The sequence below is a fragment of the Periplaneta americana genome, chromosome 12, assembly GCF_040183065.1.
Source record: "Periplaneta americana isolate PAMFEO1 chromosome 12, P.americana_PAMFEO1_priV1, whole genome shotgun sequence".
NCBI lineage: Eukaryota > Metazoa > Arthropoda > Insecta > Blattodea > Blattidae > Periplaneta > Periplaneta americana.
Window position 1 is genome coordinate 128,285,949 of NC_091128.1, and position 21,523 is coordinate 128,307,471.

At 34.6% G+C, this 21,523-nt stretch overlaps 1 protein-coding gene across 3 annotated transcripts in view; it reads right to left on the minus strand.

Moving 5' to 3' along the window:
* Positions 1-422: 422 nt before the first annotated feature.
* LUBEL (Linear Ubiquitin E3 ligase) overlaps positions 423-21,523 on the minus strand; it is a 284,647-nt gene continuing 263,546 nt past the window's right edge. For 2 of the 3 annotated variants that reach the window (XM_069842058.1, XM_069842060.1), the window contains 9 exons: positions 18,396-18,645; positions 16,635-18,295; positions 13,817-14,014; positions 11,022-11,294; positions 10,838-10,927; positions 8,342-8,689; positions 4,713-4,888; positions 1,457-1,625; positions 423-699 (listed from right to left, as the gene is read on the minus strand). In XM_069842058.1, the coding sequence (XP_069698159.1) occupies positions 670-699; positions 1,457-1,625; positions 4,713-4,888; positions 8,342-8,689; positions 10,838-10,927; positions 11,022-11,294; positions 13,817-14,014; positions 16,635-18,295; positions 18,396-18,645 (3,195 nt within the window). In that variant the 3' untranslated portion in view covers positions 423-669. Of the gene's footprint in view, positions 700-1,456; positions 1,626-1,683; positions 1,853-4,712; positions 4,889-8,341; positions 8,690-10,837; positions 10,928-11,021; positions 11,295-13,816; positions 14,015-16,634; positions 18,296-18,395; positions 18,646-21,523 lie in introns of all 3 variants that reach the window. The other variant, XM_069842059.1, reaches the window with a different exon arrangement.

Consider the following 21,523-nt stretch of genomic DNA (forward strand, 5'->3'; position numbering starts at 1 on the left):
CTTAAATAATTTTATTCATGACTGATGTTTTCCTAATCTGCTACAACAACAAGAATATGTTTTGTTTACACATAGTATTATTATCAGTTCACTTTAACCAATTGGATTTAAAAGAGAAATTGTGCATTTAAGTATTTCCAATTTTTTGTTTTACATATAGACTTATTGCATTTGTTTACATACCATTAGACGCGTAAATCCGCCATATGATTGAAGACAGATCACGTAGAAGTCATTCAATGCTCGTGGATTGTGGAAGGGAAACCAATGCTTTCCCCATGCTTCCACCCCTCTCTCTGTCTCTTTCTCTCTCCCAGTTCTGCATCCCTACACTCGTTATTTGTAGAATATATTTTGTTGATTGCATTATTTCAGGCACTAATGAAAGAGTTTGTGCGAAAATACCAATGTGAAACACAGACTGTACTAAATATGTAAGTTCTTTATTTTTTAACACGCAAGACAGAATTATGTAAAAACATGCCATGTCACATTTCTTTGTTGAATGATTACATACATTTCAAGACTTACTCAACTACACTGGGTTCACAAACTTGTCCTGAGGTTTCAACAGTCACACAAACTATAGGCCTATATCTATTTCAGGTGACAAACATGTAAAATATTTGCTGGTTTCCTTGAATACTCTTCTAACTTCGTCTCTCATATTCAGTCTAATGGAATCCTCTCTTTCACTACCTGAAAAACAAAAGTGAAATATAAAATTCGATTGCTGGTAAAATTCATGTTCTGGAAATAATAAGTTAATAAAGTACTAAAATATCGCTGCAATCTAAAAGTATTGGGAATAAATTTGAATAAGGAACAAAAAAAAGTTTCCTTCCCAGGCAGGATTCGAACCCCGAAAGTCTTAGTTACCAGTCTATCGTGCTCTGGAGTGAACAAGGCTCTGAAATGAGCTACAAGGGTCGGTCTGTGTTTTTTTTTGTCACTATTGTACATTGTTAATCCCTAGACATTCGAACCAACACTATCGAGATGCAGTGTAGCGAAACAAAAATCAATCAAGGTCACTGGAAGAGTTCAAACCTATTGCGAGAGTTAAGATCCTGTATTACATTCTTGAAGGTATGTACGTACATACAAAATTTCAAGACAAACTTTAAGTAAATGGCAGTTTTATAAACAAAATTTTGGAGCTTCTAGGGAGGGAATTGTACTGTATTTTTACGAACTTGGTACCGGTAGTTAACTGAAGAATGGCATAAATGACTATCAACTAAAACTAAATATTAGTCTTTCTTGTGTCGTTGGTGGAAAGAGTGTATATCATTCATTCAACGCCGAGAACATAGGCTACATATATGAAATTATTAATGTGTAAGATATATATTACTTTAAATTCAGATTATTTAACAATACCAGGTAATTAAAAATACGACTATACTTTATAAATGTCTGGTGAGAAATTTATAAAAGGTAAAAATTGACACACCTTGATACATAAAATCCTGTAATCATCGTCGGTTGTATTGGCCCCCCTGGCCGGCAGAGCCATTCCCCTGCGTCTTAGCTCCTGCTGTACATCCGTCAGATCAAATACACTGATGGGATCAACCTTGTATCTGGTAATGAGTCCCACTAAATACTCAATGTAGTGTAGCCTGAGGGGAGCAGACAAGAAAACAAAAAAATAATAAAGAACACTTAAAAAAGTAGTACCTTGAGCAAATGATCCCGATAGATGAAGTCCAATGTTCCATAGGGTCTCGGAGGCAAGCGAATGTTCGCTCGTTTAACAACTGTTTCTAGATCATCTGTGCTTAGAATGCTTAACGTATCCAGTGAGCGCTTCCGGATTAGACTAGTTAAATACTCTAGATAGTGCATCCTGTAATGGAAAGATTGAGCTCTTTTTGAAAATTGTCATGACATGTAATTTTGAAAAAGAATTAAGGGATATTTGTGGCTGACAAAACTTGTTCTAGCAACTTGTATTCTCTGATAAAAATCAACTTAAAGTTCTATAAATATGACTTGTATCCTAATAATTGAGGAACCGAAACTTCAGACTTTGTGTTGAGTACAAATATAACAACAATAAAATACTTCATATTTAATATCTTGTATTTTCACTAAAAGGAAGTTAAAAAAAAAAAACAAGAAGGCCTACTTCTATCGACTACAACATGACAATGTATTTTTCAACACAGGCTCTTTTGAATATTACCACAAATTCATCCCTTTTTATTAATTAATGTTTTTAATATATAAAGGAATTATCACTTATTCACTTTAAAGATTCAATATTTTCACTGCACACTTGTTCAAATTTTCTACATATATTATAGGGAATTTTGTATTCCACTCATGTTAGGAGTTCTCAACCTTTCTAAGATTTTGAGTACTGCCCACATTTAATACTAAGTGAGCGAGCACCATGAAATCAAATAGATTTAATGTACGAATACATAAATAAATTAAATAACAAATAAAATACCAGTATACATTTTTAAAACAGTCACCAGGGTAGCCCAATGTGATCCTTAAACTTGAATGTTGTTAAAAATTTTAGTGATGTCTAAATAGAAGTTTTGCAATTCATTTTGATTAATTTTCAGAAAAGTCTATGATATATAATACGAATATTTATTTTCATTAAGAAATGGATTCGGAACACCTCAAAATCTGTGCTTCAGTGGCTGGCCATGATAATATCTTTGAAAAATATTGGAGTGCAAGAGGTCAAATGACTTTATTGTCAAATGCCTGGCATTAGAAAACAACAACAACATATTTATTTTCAGTCAATGACTTTACTTTCAATAGATGTAAGGTGCGAGTTCTTACATTACATGATTTAATATTGTATGAACGTTTTCGTCGGTTTCATACCAACATCATCAGATACAATATTCTATACAGCAGTATTATCACTAACAGGTACGTATGTCTCTACAACCAAAATACAATATATATTAATAAGCAAACATTATGATAAAAACATGATAAAAACCAACATGTCCTAATTATGTTGGTTTTTATCATGTTTTTATCATAATGTTTGCTTATTAATATATATTGTATTTTGGTTGTAGAGACATATGTACCTGTTAGTGATGATATTGCTATATAGAATGTTGTATCTGATGATGTTGGTATGAAACCGACGAAAACGTTAATACAATATTAAATCATGTAATGTAAGGACTCGCACTTTACATCTATTGAAAGTAAAGTCATTGACTGAAAATAAATATTCGTATTATATAAATAGAAGTTGCTTAGATGTGAATCAGTATATTAAGCATGAACGTGCTTTGTTAGTGAGGTATTTCATAAGTGCGAAAGTTTTTTCGCATAGGTAGGTCGTTCCGAACATAACTACTCATTTAAGATAAACACTCCGTAGTATTTGGGATCTTTTTGTATCTTCTGCTTCCCAAAAGCTATGAATTTCTACTTTTAAAACATTTCAGCGTTAAGAAGGACTGGAGATCTATTAATTGAATTTTCTCACGAGCAGCCATATTATTCTCTTGAATAATCTTGATTTTTCTGAGTAAGTCCACACTGAACTGACAGGGAATTACACACCATGAGGGTTCAGGATGTGATGTGGGTGTGGTTTTGTATGTTTATAAATTTCATACAAAAACACACCCACATCACATCCTGAACACTCAAACTGAATTTCAAAACACACACCCTTTTCGACACAATCATGAACACACCTCACCACAACAGGAAACCAGAAGACAGTGCAGGATCTTCACTAGGCTTCAGACAAGTTTATAAGTGTTAAAGACAAGATTATAATGAATTAAATATTATTATAGTCACAATCATGCCATGGTATGAAAGAAAAATTTCACAACCTTGAGCGGGAATTGAACCTGCGACTTCCTGTTCTCCAGTCAGGCGCTCTACCACTGAGCTATCGAGTTCGTCTCACGCCAAAGGCTCGGTATTATCCTTTCATACTGGCGACTCTGTTATAGAGTACTGTCCATAGCGTCTGATCTTAGTCAGCACTGCTTATGGGTGGAAAGAAACTTTACAAATGTAATCTTCATCTTACGATGTTTGGATGACGTATATACGTCCGTATATGTCACATCAACGGACGTATATACGTCATCCAAACATCGTAAGATGAAGATTACAAAATTATAAGTGTTAAAAGAGTGTACCGATATCAAATAATAAATAATAAAGAAAATCGTTAAAATCTTGCAAAATACCAAATTTAAAGAAAAACATTACTTATAAGACAACCTAATACTGTATAGACTATACGTGACTAAAGGTAATTCATAGGTGAGTTAAGAGAAAAGTGTTAACATTTTTAACATCACTAGATAACAATGTCGCCATATTACTAAGAATTATTTTTACAAGATGGAAGTATTTAAAAATAGGTCTTCATTTCGAGATTCTATTGTACAGTATATTATAGACTACGATTGTTTGTTAATGTCCAGAAAACAGGTCAGCAATGTGTTGTGCAACAGCGTGTCACTGTATAGCACGGAGTCTGCTATGCAGAGATAGACTCCACGTAACAAGGACAAATACTATTTTCTTTTATCTTAAAACATGGCACAGTTGGCATCTTTGTACTTAATCATAAATTGTAAGTTACGACTGTAGTTAGTTGCTTATCATGATAACGAAACTAATTTCTACCATTACTACTGAAACACATAGTTCAGTTTTAAATTAATTTTCGAAATAAAAATCATCCTTACCTACAGAGACCTGCTTGTCCTTCTGCTACATCTTGATTACATACTGTATCCACCAGCCCTGCAGGAGTTTCCTTCTGCAATTGTACTATACACTTTAGTGCTGGTGCCTCTCCATTTTCTCTTGGCACTGGTGTCCTTCGATGTGATAATTCTGTGTCATACTTGATGTTATGTTCCTGTAAATGAAAGTTAAATTAAGATATGCAATTTAAAACAAGTTATGCAGGATAGTAGGTATGAATAAGTTAAATTAATGTTATTAAGGTGACAAATACTTTCTCATTATCTAAATTAAACTTACTTACTTACTTACAAATGGTTTTTAAGGAACCCGCAGGTTCATTGCCGCCCTCACATAAGCTCGCCATCGGTCCCTATCCTGTGCAAGAATAATCCACTCTCTATCATTATATCCTACCTCCCTCAAATCCATTTTAATATTATCCTCCCATCTACGTCTCGGCCTCCCTAAAGGTCTTTTTCCCTCTGGTCTCCCAACTAACACTCTATATGCATTTCTGGATTCGCCCATATGTGCTATATGCCCTGCCCATCTCAAATGTCTGGATTTAATGTTCCTAATTATGTCAGGTGAAGAAAACAATACGTGCAGTTCTGAGTTGTGTAACTTACTCCATTCTCCTGTAACTTCATCCCTCTTAGCCCCAAATATTTTCCTAAGAACCTTATTCTCAAACACCCTTAATCTCTGTTCCTCTTTCAAAGTGAGAGTCCAAGTTTCACAACCATATAGAACAACCGGTAATATAACTGTTTTATAAATTCTAACTTTCAGATTTTTTGACAGTAGACTAGATGACAAAGGCTTCTCAACCGAATAATAATAGGCAGTTTCCATATTTATTCTGCGTTTAATTTCCTCCCGAGTGTCATTTATATTTGAATTTTTCAACCTCTTCGAAGGACAAATCTTCAATTGTTATATTTCCATTTCGTATAATAATCTGGTCACGAGAGTGACTTTGTGTTTTCGGGATTTACTTCCAAACCTATCACTTTACTTGCTTCCAGTAAAATTCCCATGTTTTCCGTAATCATTTGTGAATTTTCTCCTAACGTATTCACGTCATTAATATAGACAAGAAGTTGATGTAACCCATTCAATTCCAAACACTATCTGTTATCCTGAACTTTCCTAATGGCATATTCTAGACCTAAATTAAACTACAGAAAAAAAATCAGTTTACAGTGTACTCCTTCCCATTTTGATATAAAGGGAAATGAAATGGCAGACGTTTTGGCTAAAAAGGGGTTAAATACCCTTACAACCTTCAAATAGCAGGCTTCCATTTTATTCTGTAAAACAGCTAATCAAAAGTAAATTCATATGTGCCCAAAAACAATAAAAATCACATGGAGCTAAAGAAAAAATCTGGGAAATATTATTATTGATGACCACGTAAATTTGCTTTTGCAATGTTCAGGTTGATAACAGGTTTTTATTGTTTGGCAAGCCACTTGCACAGGATAAGAATTTACCGCTTGTGTATTGTGTGATGTAAATCAGAAGATGATGCACAGCATCACTACAAGAAGATGACATCGTACAAGCTTACATGTGAAAAGGTAGTTTTCTTATGAAATTAGGGATGAGCCCATTTTAGGCGAAGAAAATCGACAATTGTAATTGACACTATTCTTAGTCTTTAAGAGAGATATTTGAATAGTTACGCCATTGTTTTGTTGTGTTGTTTTATTTTTGACATAAATAATTCGACAAGAAACGAGGAAGATATGAATAACAGTTGTCAGAAGCTTGAAAAAGCCCTTAAAGACCCAAAACAAAAGTCAGGAAATATAAGTGAATCAGATCTTGCTAATGAATTAGAAGTGCTATCTCTCATGTTGCCACAAGAATGCAAAGAACTAGACAACAAAACAAACGTTATCCAATTTCATAATAGTAATAATAGTGGGCCGATAAGCAGGAATAACTATAAGTATGTATATTGTTTTAGGGCCGTCTATTTGCTTATCAGAGTACAATATAGTGTTAATTACTATAGTACATTTTATTAAATGATTAACGTTTTCGGCATTAAGATGCCATCTTCAGATCAATAATTACGTACAAAGAACATGCTGAATACATGGAACAACAAGTAATATGCAGGAATGTACAAAGTTAACTTTGAACAACTCATATTTTAACCTCAGTTGTATCATATTGTACATTTTATATGATACTTATTAATTCCAAAACAACTTATGCATTTGCTTGATAAATATTGTGTGCATTCCAGTGACGTAGCATGAAATTTTGAGCAGGGGAAGCTAACTCAAGTTGTCTTCCATGCAATATGAGAAAACGTATTACAAAAATACAGTCTTGAAATAAATAGTAGTCAATTTCAAGTCAGCAGTCGAAGATTGGTTGGAACATTGTAAGTAACATCAATAAGGCATGACCTCAAATGATAAGCAGTAAAATATGATTTCACGGTTTCTCATATCTCTTAACAAATAGACACGTATACGTATAACATTAGCTCACTCCCTGTCATACTTAGAGAAATCACAATATTAGTATCATTACGTAAGTATGCGTCTGTCTTTTGGTTGTGTCCTTCATTGACGCAAGGGAGTCGGTCATTTGTTTTTTAAATCACACTTTTGTTCGTAAGTCAGTCTTGATAATACAATTGTCCTAAAAAAATTCAAGTAAATTAGTGTCAGAAACTGTTATTTCGCTCATTATTTATTGTATCACCCACAATTCACACTAACACTTCAACTGAACACAACTGACGAAAAGGGATAACTCGGAAACTACTTATTTTAAATGTTAAAGCTAGCTTCTTGCGAGCCTTGCGACTAGGGTAGTTTATACGATGAAAGAGTAATGGAACGGAGAAAAATTCTCTCCGGCGCCGGGATTTGAACCCGGGTTTTCAGCTCTACGTGCTGATGCTTTATCCACTAAGCCACACTGGATACAACTCCGACGCCAGTTAGAATCGTCTCAGATTAAGCTCCAACTCTTCATCGTATGATGATGCAGAATATCTGCATGGAAATATCATATGTACTTCGGTACATTAAAATAATATATATGGTAGTTTAGTTAAGGGATGGAAAATCTGCGGGGTGGATTACACAGAAGAAACCAGTCTGCTTGGAAGCTGGTGTGTGCAGGCTTCTTGTTTACTGCTGCATCACAAATCATCCTGAGCTGCCGCATCACAATGTTTAACGCATAAATATAAATTCTATTAAAATTAATAAATAATTTTCTCCATAAACTGCAGGTTTATTATGAAATTATTATTAACTGGGGAAGCTAAGCTTTTTAGCTTACATTGACGCTATGCCACTGGTGCATTCATAAATTTAATCACAACATAACGCTAATGATCTTGTTTTTGTATTACTGAACAATTTACTTCTTGATATTATCCATATTGTACATTCCTTCATATTCCTTGTTGTTCCATGTATTCAGCATATTCTTTGTATGTAACTGTTGATCTGAAGATGGCATCTTAATGCCGAAAACGTTAATCATTTAATAAAATGTACTGTAGTAATTAACACTATTTTGTACTCTGATAAGCAAATAGACGGCCTTAAAACAATATACATTCTTATATAAACATTATCCATTTTACCTTGAGCAATTTCTGAAGTTCTGCAGGTTCCTTATCTCTTAGATAGAAGAGACAGTTGCGTGGATGGTGGGCATGCAAACCCAGCTTGGCACAGTGAGGTCCCACAGAACACTTGGCACCCATTGTAAAGGTCTTGCCACAGCCACAACAGAATTCGTGCTTGCACTGACTGCAGGTGAAGTGCATACAACCTCCTCTTGATAACGAATAGCGATACTTGCACTTTGGACAGTCTATGCCATGTTCAGCTAAATGTTTAGCCACTCCAACAGCTTGGATTTCTGGATCATTAGCTTCTTTCCATTCAGCAAATTTTTCACATGAGATGCCTTCATGTTGCTTCTCCCACTGAAATTTAAAATGAAAACAATTAGATTTGAGGAATTTATAATTTTCGACTCTTTTTAGGAACCTTAATCACCATGACTACTGAATACATGGACGAAATATGTAGAAGAGTTGTATGAGACAGGGAATTGTTCAGATGAGTTAGCTATAGAAGACGAAAAAGGATTTTCTATTTTAAGAGAAGAAGTTAAACTAGCGCTTAGGAATATGAAGAATGGGAAAACAACAGGAGTTGATGGAATCCCCATTGAATTACTGAAATGCTTGGGTGAAGACAAGAAGGAAATTCTATCATTATGCAACGAACTATATGAGAAAGGCGAATGGCCTGAAGATTTTACGGAGACAGTGTTGCTTCCAATACCAAAAAATATAATGCCAAGAAATGTAAGGAGTTTAGAACTATCAGCCTGATATCGCACTCGGCTAAAGTTTCTTTTGTGAATACTGAATCGACGTTTATATTCTAAGATGGAGGACAGTTAAAAGAAGAGCAGTTTGGCTTCAAGAAGAGAAAAGGTGCGAGGGATGCAATTGGACTGCTACGAACAATCAGCATAAGAGACTTAGAGAAGAATAAAGAAGTCTATGTAGTTTATGTGGATTTAAAAAAGTCATTTGATAGAGTGATTTGGAACAAACTGATGGGTATCTTGAAGAAAATAGGTGTGGATTGGAAAAGGAGGAGGCTGTTCAGTAATCTTTATATGAAACAAGGGTGGTTCTACAACAAGAACTGCAGAGCTGCAGAACCGCCATTTAATTGGACCTGAAAAAATTAAAAACGTAAAACGTGCTTTTATGTAATCTAGTTCATTGTTTCATTTATTTTTCCCATTCATTCCCCTTCGATTCGAGATTTTACTGTCTGTAGGAGCCTTGAATGTGCTCGAGAATTTTAACTGTAGTGTACTTTTCGGATCTGTGATCGGCAGTTCCTGGAGCTCAACGTAGGGTAGCCGGCAGCAGAAAACTGGTTTTCTTCACCATCCTATAAGACTGCATTAGAGCTGCAACCGAAGCAGCTCTCTCCGAATATACAAAAGAACAGTCAACACCCTCATCTCTTTATGACCTGCGTTAGAGCACATTAGGTTTCTGGACTACTGTATATCATTACAGTTCCAGTGTGTTAAGTACTGTGGGTGGTGTGGTGTGATGTGATTAGTCAGTGTGTCTAAGGAAATATTTTATATTAAAAATGAATGAAATGAAAACTTAATCGACCAACCCTTTTCGAAATTAAAACAGAAATTGCACGTTAACTTAAGAAATTAGGACGTCCCACACAAGATTTAAATACTGAAATTTCTGGAAAAAGTCGAGGAAATCATGTAGCCTACTAGTCATTTTAATACCGAAATATGTAACGGAAACGATTGGTTTTTTGTTACGCTCATGAAAACTCTTCCCCCCCCCCCACCCATGTATTCTGTTTACATGGACAAACACTGGAGTGAAGGATTTAGTTAATTTGTCTTAAAAAACTAGAAAAGCATGTGAGGCTCATCTCCACCACGTGACTAGTTGTACCAGGTGGGAGAGGTGTAGTGCACTGATGGTTGGAGTACAATTTCGGGTGCACAGTCAACTTCGAGAAGGGGCTGTAATTACACGCGTTATCCGATTTAAATGCAATAAATGGCATGCGTTTGCTAAATACACTATTTTTCATGCAGAACTGCCAATCTTTGTAACCACCGGCCGCTACTGATATGAAACGAGTCAAAGTCAGGATAAAAGAAGAAATTTTTTGATACAGAATACCAGTATAAAAATGGTGAAATGATGGTGAAGAGAGCAGGAGAACTTGACAAATTTTGTCACTTATCTCTATCACACATTCCACGTACGGTAGTTCGCCAGAATTTTGAGACATGAGTGGGATAAATATTTGCAGTTATGCTCCATTTAAGGGATTCTTATATTTGGGAATTTGCATCCTAAGTGAACAGAACTTTTGATTCATACTTATAAACTTCGGTGTCGAATGTTTAAGGGAAACTGTTCCGATTTATTAATTTCTTTCGATCACAAAGAAACAGCTATTTCACAGTCAACTATTAGTAATAATTCTAAATTCCTAATAAATTACTAAATAATTACTAAATTAGAGACAATGACAAAACAGTGTAGGCTAGTACTTACAGGTCGTCTGCAAGATGCACATGTTACAGAACGGCAGTCAGGACAAACTAACCTCTTCTGACGTGGATTGGCAATGAATCCTGAGGAGCACTGAAACAGAATAATCCATGGAAAGTAGTGTTGTGAGGTTACCGGTAATTTTGCATTATAACTTCACGCATCCTAATAAAGACGTGAATCTTACCTTGACACACCATTTAAAGTTAGGATCTTGCATTAGTGTTCGATCCCGAAGTTTCCTCTGAAACAACTCGTGAACTCCTGGATCAAGGAAGCTTTTAAGTAAAATATCAAGATTGCTGAAGTACTCCAGAGCTTCATCATCATTCTCCAATTCTGGTTCTTTACAGAATGGACATACTGCGTCATTTATATTTCTATCAGTTATCTGAATAGTGAAGTAGTTCTTAGCACACTCCTTGCAGCAACAGTGTACACACTTCAGCATTGACACCATCTGCCAAGAAGAAAAACAAATCAATCATCCCATTTATTGTTTATGCACAAAGTTAATGAAATAGGGAACCAATGCAAGATTTTTCACATGACCAAATACTTTGCTTAAAAGTTTTGTCCATTTTACATTTAGATGATTTACATTTCATATATTACCGTATGAATAATACTTCTTTAAACATACATTTAAATACACTAGACTCTCGCTAATCCGGCCCTCAGTAATCCAGTTTCTCAATTATCCGCCCTTCTAATGTACTTCTTATCACTTCTACTGTAATAGTTTTCTGGGGAATTTGCACCGATGCCGTGTGTTATACTTGCATTACTTAAATACACGTAAGTAATACAGTAGGGGTTCACAATGGTATATGAATAATACAAAAGACTGCTGTTTAAATGTTGTCCTTTTTTACATACCTTTAATTTCCAATAAATTTAAGACAAATATTTTCAAAATACTGGAAATGAAAGTCATTTTGAAAAGGTCTGACACTAAATTTAAATAACAAATGTGAAGACTACTACAAGAAAAAATCAAATTATTGTAGTAACATTGAACAAAAGCTTGTAAATCTCTGAAAATATATTTTGTAAGTTGTTTTCTATGAGTAACTGCAAAAGACCGATTGCGTCACTCACATTTCTATAAGTAGCATTGGTATAAGGTAGTCTCCAGCCACCGGCATAGCTCAGTCAGCAAAGGCGCCTATCTTCTGATCCGGAGCTGTGCTCGAGCATGAGTTCGATTCCCACTTGGGCTAATTAACAGATTGAGATTTTTTCCGAGGTTTTCCCTAAACGTAAGGCGAATGTCAGATAGTCTATAGCAAATCCTCTGCCTAATCTCGCCAAATACCAAGTACCACCTCTCTATCACCAATTCCATTGACGCTAAATAACTCAGTAGTTGATACAGCGTCGTTAAATAACCAACTAGAAAAATATGGTCTCTTAAAGAAACATCTAACTCTGCCGAGAAGTTGACAAGGTCTTTAAAACAACTGAATTGCTCGAATCTGCACTTTTATCGTGGCCTTAAAGTGCTAGTTCGAATGTATCGCAAAATTCAATGCAGTTGACAATTTTAGAAAGCACATAACGATTTTCCGAGATTTGTTCATTATGTATCTTTATGTTCAGGACAGCACTATGTTCAGCACTATTAAGCTGTTGGTGAATGTCCACTTTCCCTAAAATCTTTATGACTTCACCAGTAGGATGGATAAACATGAGTTTTATATTCATAATAAAGAAAAACTAGACATACCATAATGCAGACTATCTAAAGTTAAAAATAACCCTTATATCTTGGGCAGTAAGAGGTTTAATATGTTCTTACCACAAGAAGCACAGGAAATGTCACTAGACAAATTCGAAGTAAAAGTGAAAACGTAGCTTCTTAGAAACCTGTTCGATTGTGTGCAGGAATATTTTGAATTATAAAATCAAGCTCTACAGACTTTTTAGGTTTCTGTCTCAATTTTCATTATCATTTTTGTAATTTATGACGAATTTCTCATAAATTATTACTTATTCTTGTTTTACTGTATATAAACAGAGAGTATCAATTATTTTTTGACATTAGTGTGTTCTAATTTTCATTTAGATGATATTGGCATACTTTTATTATCTTTACTGTCAATTGTTAACTCTAAGGAGTATTTGGGATCAGATTGTTTTACAGAACAGTATGTAATATAATATTTTATATTTTAGTATTGCAGTTATATTGTCAGACTCCAAAGCAGCTATTCTATAAATAGTCTCTAAACACACACCTTCATCTCAAACAGCAGAAATAACTAAAATGCTCTCTCAATTAATATCACTCAATAAAAGAATTGCATTCCAATGGATACCATCCCATTGTGAAATCCTGGGAAACGAGAATGTGGATGCTTTAGCAAAGAAGGGCAGCACTGCTACTTACAGACCTGTTACTAAATCTACGTATTACTCTGTAAAAAATTTATTAAATCTACATACTTAGACTTCAACAAACAAAATTTTATAACTCAATCTCAAGGGAAAAAATGGAACTCTCTGCATCATAATCCACAGTTAATTCCCGATTTACCACGAAAATCGTCTGTAGCTCTATTTAGATTGGCAACAGGCCATGATTGTTTGGCCAAACACCTGCATAGAATTGGAATATATCAGTCCCCTAACTGCCCATTGTGCAACTCAAATCAAGAAATGGATTCGGAACACCTCAAAATCTGTGCTTCATTGGCTGACCATGATAATATCTTTGAAAAATATTGGAGTGCAAGAGGTCAAATGACTTTATTGTCAAACGCCTGGCATTAGAAAACAACAACAACAACATATTTTAGTATGATAATTTTACACTTTTATTTTGACAATGTCAATAGCTTTTGCTGTAACAACTAATATATACTATGCTATCCTATGCTATACACTATACTATATACTATACTATATACTAGACTAGACTAGACTAGACTAGGCTAGGCTACACTATACTGTGCTTAATAGTGTGACAATTTCACGAACCTGCTTCATAGGATATTTTCCAGTGCAGAGTTCACATTCCTGTTGCAGGAATGAGAGCGCTGCAGTGAGGGTACTGCATTCTTGAGCTGCATTCAAGGCCTCTTCTTGTTCAAACTTCAGTTCTATCAGCTTCACAGCCAGCTCGGCCTGGTCGTAAGTCTTCACCAGCCCCTCGGCAAGGAATCTCCTTACCTGACGCTGCAATTAGGAAGAGGAAGAAGGGAGTGGATGGAAACACCACAAAATGTAAGTGATTAAGTGATTTAAGAAGTACCAGTATTAATATATGTAGTGTCATTATATACCTACTGATGCACATGTCCGAGAATTTATCATTAGTGTTGTTAGTCAGGATATTGTTTTTCTCTTTTGTTTATTAGAATAATATATTATATAACATTACATGGTAAAGAAACTGTGGTGTAAGTTTCAAATTTTTTTACTGGAACTTCATTTCTCATTAATATCTCAGTTTTTTTGTATCGAATTAATATTGGTGTTCTCCTATCTGGACTGTAGTATAATTTTTCGTTTTCAAGAAAGGTGGCTATGACGAAAATTAAGTCATAAAAGTATGAAATAATGCAAGCATGATTAAACATTTCATTACTTAGCGTCATAATAAACGAGTTTGTTATTCAAACAGAAAGGTCTAACAGTAGGCTACTAAGTAGGTGTGTTCAAGAATGGAAAGCTTGCAAAAAAAACTTTAGTAGCTGTACAGCGTCATTCCCTCACACTTTTCTGCATGGCTAGTTTTCTCTTATACAGGAAAAGAATGCATTGTGATGGTAACATTTAAACGTATTACTCTGCCTCCTTTTTTTAAAAATGAAAATCAGCATTTTCTTAAATAAAATGATGACAAAATGAACATGTTATAGATATACTAGTACATATTTACCTAACCTGTCAGAAAAATTTATTTCTTTATTGCGAATTTTGAGTTTTAATAGACTCTTATGCTACCATGATAATTATGCATTTCAGATAATTTAATGTAGGTCTATGTTCAGTTATCGGCAAATGAAAAACATGAATTAAATATTTTGACGGGCAATGAAATGAGATTTGCAGCTACTTTTATTTCTTGTATCTGTTAACAGTAATTTCCATACGTCCATCATCATTTTGATTTAAGTGTGTCAATTCTTCTACAGTATTCCACGATTTGTTGATTTTATATATGGCATTAGTTGAATAATCATTTTAACTTTGTCGTTATGAATGAATGAATGAATGAATGAATGAATGAATGAGCCTATTTTGTTCTGTGAAGGGCTAAGGCCTCCTAGAAAGGGAGAGTTCGGTTAAGAATTCATGTGGTGAGCTAGTCCACAAGAGTTACCTATAAGTTAGTTCACACTTGTAGTAGTTTTCTTCCTCATACTACACTTTCCTATTCTCTTTGAGCTAAAGCTAAAGCAGACACTTGTTTCGGCACTGTCACCTATTCTTCCACATTTACACGAAGTATAAAATAAATTACATGTTAAATGAAAAACAAATCGATTTTAAGATTTTCACAAAAACATGCACTTAGTGTACTGTACAACATTTCTCTAACAATACCCAAAAAAAGTAGTTTTTGGTGTCATCTGTCTTTCTCCTAAACTATTGGCGGATTTTATTCATTTTCATAAACTTCAGGCACTGATGCACTTGAAATGTACAGTAATGTTAACCATTTTTACTTTTAAAAAGTAATGACAATTTATTTAAAAAAAATAGCATAGGCCTACAGACAGACAAAATAAGAAATGAAGCTGTGCTAGAAGAGTGGGTGAAGAAAGAATAATGCTGAAACAGATCAAGAAATTGGCTGGACCACTGGCTAAGAAGAAACTGCCTGCTGAAGGATGCACTGGAAGGAATGATGAACGGAAAAAAAGTTTGGGGCTGAAGAAGTTATCAGATGGTAGACAACATTAAGATAAATGGATCATATCCGGAGACTAAGAGAAAAGCGGAAAATAGGAAATATTGGAGAATGCTGGGTTTGCAGTGAAAGATCTGCCCTTGGGTGGAAAAAACTGTATGAATGTATGAATGTATGAATGTATGAATGAATGAATGAATGAATGAATGAATGAATGAATAAGCCTACACTACCGGTAGTGATTTACTCACAATCTACAGAAGTTCTCTTCGTGAATATTTCTCTTACTGTACTTAAGATGAAGTGACATAAAAGATACAGGCCAAAAGACTTCAGAAACGGCTGTACTTGCATTAAGACTCCTTTATTTTATCATTTCTCAGTTCTTGGGATTTGTGTTCAATTTAGGAGAAAAATATTTTTGTTAAGCTATGATCATAATATATCTTATATTGTATGTCATTCAACATTCACATTTAAAAGGTACGAAAGGAACTCTACAACACACGGCATTCCTACTTTATGGTAAACTTGATTAGGATTTATAGGATTTTAGTTTGGTTTGATGGTGATGGGCTTTTAATTGTTTCAGTAATGTGACGAAATGAACAATTTCCATTTCACAGCACAATTGAAACACCAAGAAACTACACTAGGTTACATTGAATTCTCCTTACTTATAGATTTAAAAACTAATAGTCACACAGAATTTCTAACACATGGGGCTGATTTGATAACTATGTTTTTATAATTAAACTATATGGATTTAAAATCATGCAGGAAATGCAGCAGTAGAAAATTCGTGAAGTACAAGTGTTGTGAAATATTTTCAGGAGGGTTTGAAATATCAACGTCTCTCTCTGTCCATATTTCCACTCAAGTTCTGTTGTGTGAACTGCTGGTTTGGGGTTTTGTTCTGTTTCTTACATTAAGGCTCACCTCAAATTGAAATTGATCTGAGATCTTGATAGACACATCTGTCGTAGGAACTTCATCTTGTTTTTCTGTATTTTCGTTTTCAGAGGGTTGCAATGCTATTGGCTGCACATCTTTAATAGCAGTATCTGTATTTTCTCGTAACACTGCAGGTGAATTTTTACCACTGCTCGTTGTCTGGAGAACATCTGATTTTGGTGTCGATGTCAGTTCTGTAGCTGGGATGCCATTTGAAGATTCGGATGTGGAAGAAACTGGCGGTTTTTTAATTCCTTTTGCTGCTCTACGTTTGGGGGGGATTGGAACTTTTCCAATCGTAAGAGCCTCAACAGACAACGTGGTGGAGGAAGGAGTAACTTTTATATCTATCTGTGAATTTGAATTTTCATCTGTCATTACTTCAACTGGTAAATTAATGGAATCTGTATGTTCTGCAGATGATGCTGAATTATGAGCTAAAATTACTCTCTCTTTCTTCAGATTTAAATTATTTTCTGGCTTCTTATCTTGAAGATTTAAAATATTTTCAACGCCAGTAGAACATTTTGGTGATTCGCTAACCGAAATTATGTTTCCCATGATGAGTTTTATTTCTTCATTCTCTTCATCTTCTTCTTCGTAATCTTCTTCATCCATTTCATCATTTGTTACGTATTCCTCATAATCATCATCTTCTTCATCTGCGCAATGTTCCTGAAATGAAGGTGTTGTGTGTGCTTTATTCTGTGAAGATTCGTGTTCGTCATTATTTGATGGTTTATTTTGTTGTGACACAACAGTTTCTTCTTGTAATTGAGCATCGCCATTACTGATTTCATGTGCAGAATTCGGAGTGGGCTGTGGATCTGTTTTGATTGGACTGAGGGTGACATCCAAATTTTCGGTTTCCAGAGCATCTATATTATCTGTTATTATGGCAACCTTCTCTTCAGAATCCTTTTGCCCTACTGTTAAATGAGAGTGATTAATATTGCTGCTTTGATCTTCGCTGGAACTTGAAACATTTTCTCCGTGTATATGGTCATGTGATTCTTGATGAACTGCTTCATGTATTGTGGCACTTCCTATGGGGCTTCTTGGTTCGGCAGATTTTCTGCTGTCTAAATTGTTATCAGATAAAAAATCGTCTTCATACACTGATTCTGAATCTGTTGTGCCACGTACTTCTTCTTCAGATGCAACTGATGTTTCCTGTTGTGGAGTTGAACTAGATTGTTGTGTTTCATTGTTGTTTGCAGTTGGAATAGGAGATGGAGTGCCGAATGCAGCGATTATCGAGTCTTTGAATGCTTTTGCTTGAGGAATGTCTGGATAGTTGCCAGTCAGCACATTTAGCAGCAGTTGGAATGCTTGTTCCTTAGACATTACTCCTTCCTCTACCTCAGGAGATTTAACAGGAATGTCCCGATCTTTATCTCTTGCTGTTTTTTCGTCACGTACCTGACTTTCTGATTGCTCCAGTGTGACACTGTCAGTTTGAACACTGTTTTCCTGTAAACTTGCAGTACTAACAGACTCTACAGCAGTCTCCAAAGTTGTAGTAGGCTCGTCTGGAAGGATTGATTCAGAGTTCTCACTCACCGCTTTTTTGTTGTCTATAATTGCCTCATCAGATTCCGTATCAGAATGTGCATCTACGAAGTCTGTTACTGACACATTGTCATCTGTATAGGACAGACATCAAAGTAAGTGAGTTATTGATTTCAAGTATAGATATTAATATCAATAATGCAAAAGTAACTACAGTCGCAATTTAGCATTTACCTTCTTCATCATGATGTTTTCGGGAAGACGTATCTGGTATGCCATCAGTGTTCAACTCAATGTTCTCTGTACTAACATTTCCACTTTCATTTTCTGTTCCATTTGGAGGCCCCCAGATTCTCATAAGGAATGGTTTCAGTTGAGTTTTACTGAGCTCAAGATAGGCAGCTTCTATGTTACCATGATTAGCTGTTAGAACTGTAACGATGTCCTCCCTCGTGAAGTTCCCACGGGACAGCAAGTCTGCATACTGTAACAATTGATTGAAACAGATTTATTTTATGAAAATCATGGCCAATGGTGGATCTAGTCAACTGTCTAACTTCAGAGAAATATGTTGTGGATTGTGTTAGGGATGGAATGAAAAAAGATAATATACAACATTGCTGATGTGGTTATCATTCACCAATCTGGCTTAAAGGGTTAGGTACAGCTTACAGCAGTAAAATTTTTGGAAATATTCAACATTTTTTTTCTCCATTACTGTATCTTGTACAATAATGAAAATTGGTGCAGTTCACTGTGCAATGATGAAGCGTTTCCCTCATAACTCTTTAACTATTTCATATTCTCTCTCTTTTATTTCATTGCTGAAACTCATGTTTATAATATCATGTTCTTTCAACTACATTCCTCAATAAATAATATTTTGTTTATTTTGCGTTAGAAGAAAATACTGATATTTGACCATTTTAAAAATGAATTTATTTTTTATCAGATAATCTATCAAAGGCAGAGAAGTGATTTTGCATCATATTGTAGATATGACATGCATAAATACACACAAAAAATTTCGTCACATAATGTTGGATAGTTTTTGAGTTATGAGAGAAATCCTTTTTGAATCTTGCGTACACTACTTTTAACACTTGAATATAAGTAATTGATTAACTAGCGGACTTACTCGTGTTAATTATGTATGTCTGTGTGGCTTACAGCTGTTTCGGTGCTTCATCACACCATCCTCAGAGCCGCACAGACTTACATAATTAACACGAGTAAGTCCACTAGTTAATCAATTACTTATGAGAGAAATGCTTCATCACTGCACAGTGAACTGTCACCATTTTGAATTAAAAAAATCATTTTTATTAAATCGTAAAAATATTTTTATCCTATAGCAGAAGGACAGTGTTTTACACATGCTAATTTTCATTATTGTACAAGATAAAGTAATGGAGGAAAAAAAATGTTCAACATTTCCAAAATTTTACTCCTGTAAGCTGTACTTAACCCCTTAATAACGTACAGACTGTGTGTAATGCATTTATTTAGTATTCAGCAGTTGAAGAATATGTTCCCAAAACGCGTTCAGTCCATTTTTATAAAAGAACTGCGCTAGTTTTTTTATTCACCGGTCAACGGACTGAGTGAGTTTTCAAGTAACATGCACAATAACACAAACTTGTAGACAAGGATTGGCGTTGTTTTGGAAGAAACAAACTTAAAATATAATGATAGAGGTCTCGAACATAATCATGTAATAGCTATATGTGTAAATCATAAAAATGTCCAAATGAACTGAGCGAGTTTTGGAATCATACTGTTTATTTATTTATTATATAAAATTTCCGGATTGCAGAGCCTTGCCTGGAGTATTCACCACTGGCCATAGCTTATAATAGTGACATTTTGTTCTAATTTCGACGTTCAGAATTTCACTTAAGAGAAGTATGAATGACCTATGCCACTAATGTTAAATTTGCTAATTTCGTGAACTATCTACCAAAAAATTATTCTATGCAACTTAATGAAACTTTTGCAGGTATTATATACGCTTTAAGGATTTACTCCTCCACTTTTATTTAACTATGTATGCTGGGAGTTAGGATTGATTTTTTTTTTTTTTTTTTTTTTATACATACCAGTAATGCATTTTTCTTTTAATGTCTTCCATTTTGTGCATTTAACTTAAAATACGTAAGCTATCTGTACCATCCTAGAGGTATAAAATAAGAAGTATGTTATAAATATGTTGGCAGATCCAACATAATGTTTGAGAATCTATAGGAATAAAAATTGTAAGCAGACATTCCCAGAGTTAAGTAGAGATGAATGAACAACAAACTTATTGAATCAATCTACTATAACATAGTAATAAATAGAGCCTAGCGTTTGGTCACTGACTCACTGGTAACAGATTAGCTATATATGGAATATAGCACATAGCACTTCTAGTGCGTTTTGTTTATGCTAAAGTTAACCGGTTCTTAGCTTGATTGAAGCTGTCGACCTCTATGACAAATTTAATCATACTGTTACTTCATAAACGACTCTCCACCTACCCCATCCCATGTCATTTACAATCAATTCAGGATTCTATTTGTCAGGGAATAATGTAGTAACTATTCAGAAAGAAAGAAATCCTAAGCATTTGGAGTTTAATTTGTTGATAGAACAGTTTGGAATGAATACTTCAGTTTGATTAGGATAAATAGGATAAATATATCAGTTATGCTACTCTGAAACCAGAGCAGACAAACGATGTTTCATACAGAAAGTATTTCTCCAGAAAACTCAAAAAAGACCTTCTGCCTCTTCAAATTTAGTTGCTGCTACGGTACTCAGTCACTGTTCTATTTCAATTTATGTAACATGATATTCTTAGCTAGGTATCGGTAATATTTTGTATAAAGAAATTTAAAACTGTGATTTTAAGGTATATATAGAAAAATGCACTAAAATAAGACTTCCTTGTGCAATAACTCTGCGTAAACATAATTTTGTGCCCTGCTATGAAAATGTTTCAACTCACATGAAGGGACGTTATGGCAGATAAGAAAATATGACTTTCGCCAGGTGGGAGATTCATAAGTCATGTTACTGCGGGAACTGTCAACTGTCAACTGAGATATCTCTGATTTTCCAAATTTTCAGTTTATAGTTTCTGTACCACCTACTTGGATGTTGAAGTTCTTCTAGATACAAGCATTCTCTAATAAAGAGGAGAGATGTTTCATTCGAAACACCAATATTTATCTATTAATTTATTTTTTTATTATTTTTTTATTTTCCAGTGACTAGAATTGACAATTAAGTAATTTTCTCTCTAGCTTCCCAGTACAAGCTAACAAGATCCTCAGTCTGTTGTGCAGTTGGGTTTAAAGCCGGGCAGAACAGAAGGTGTT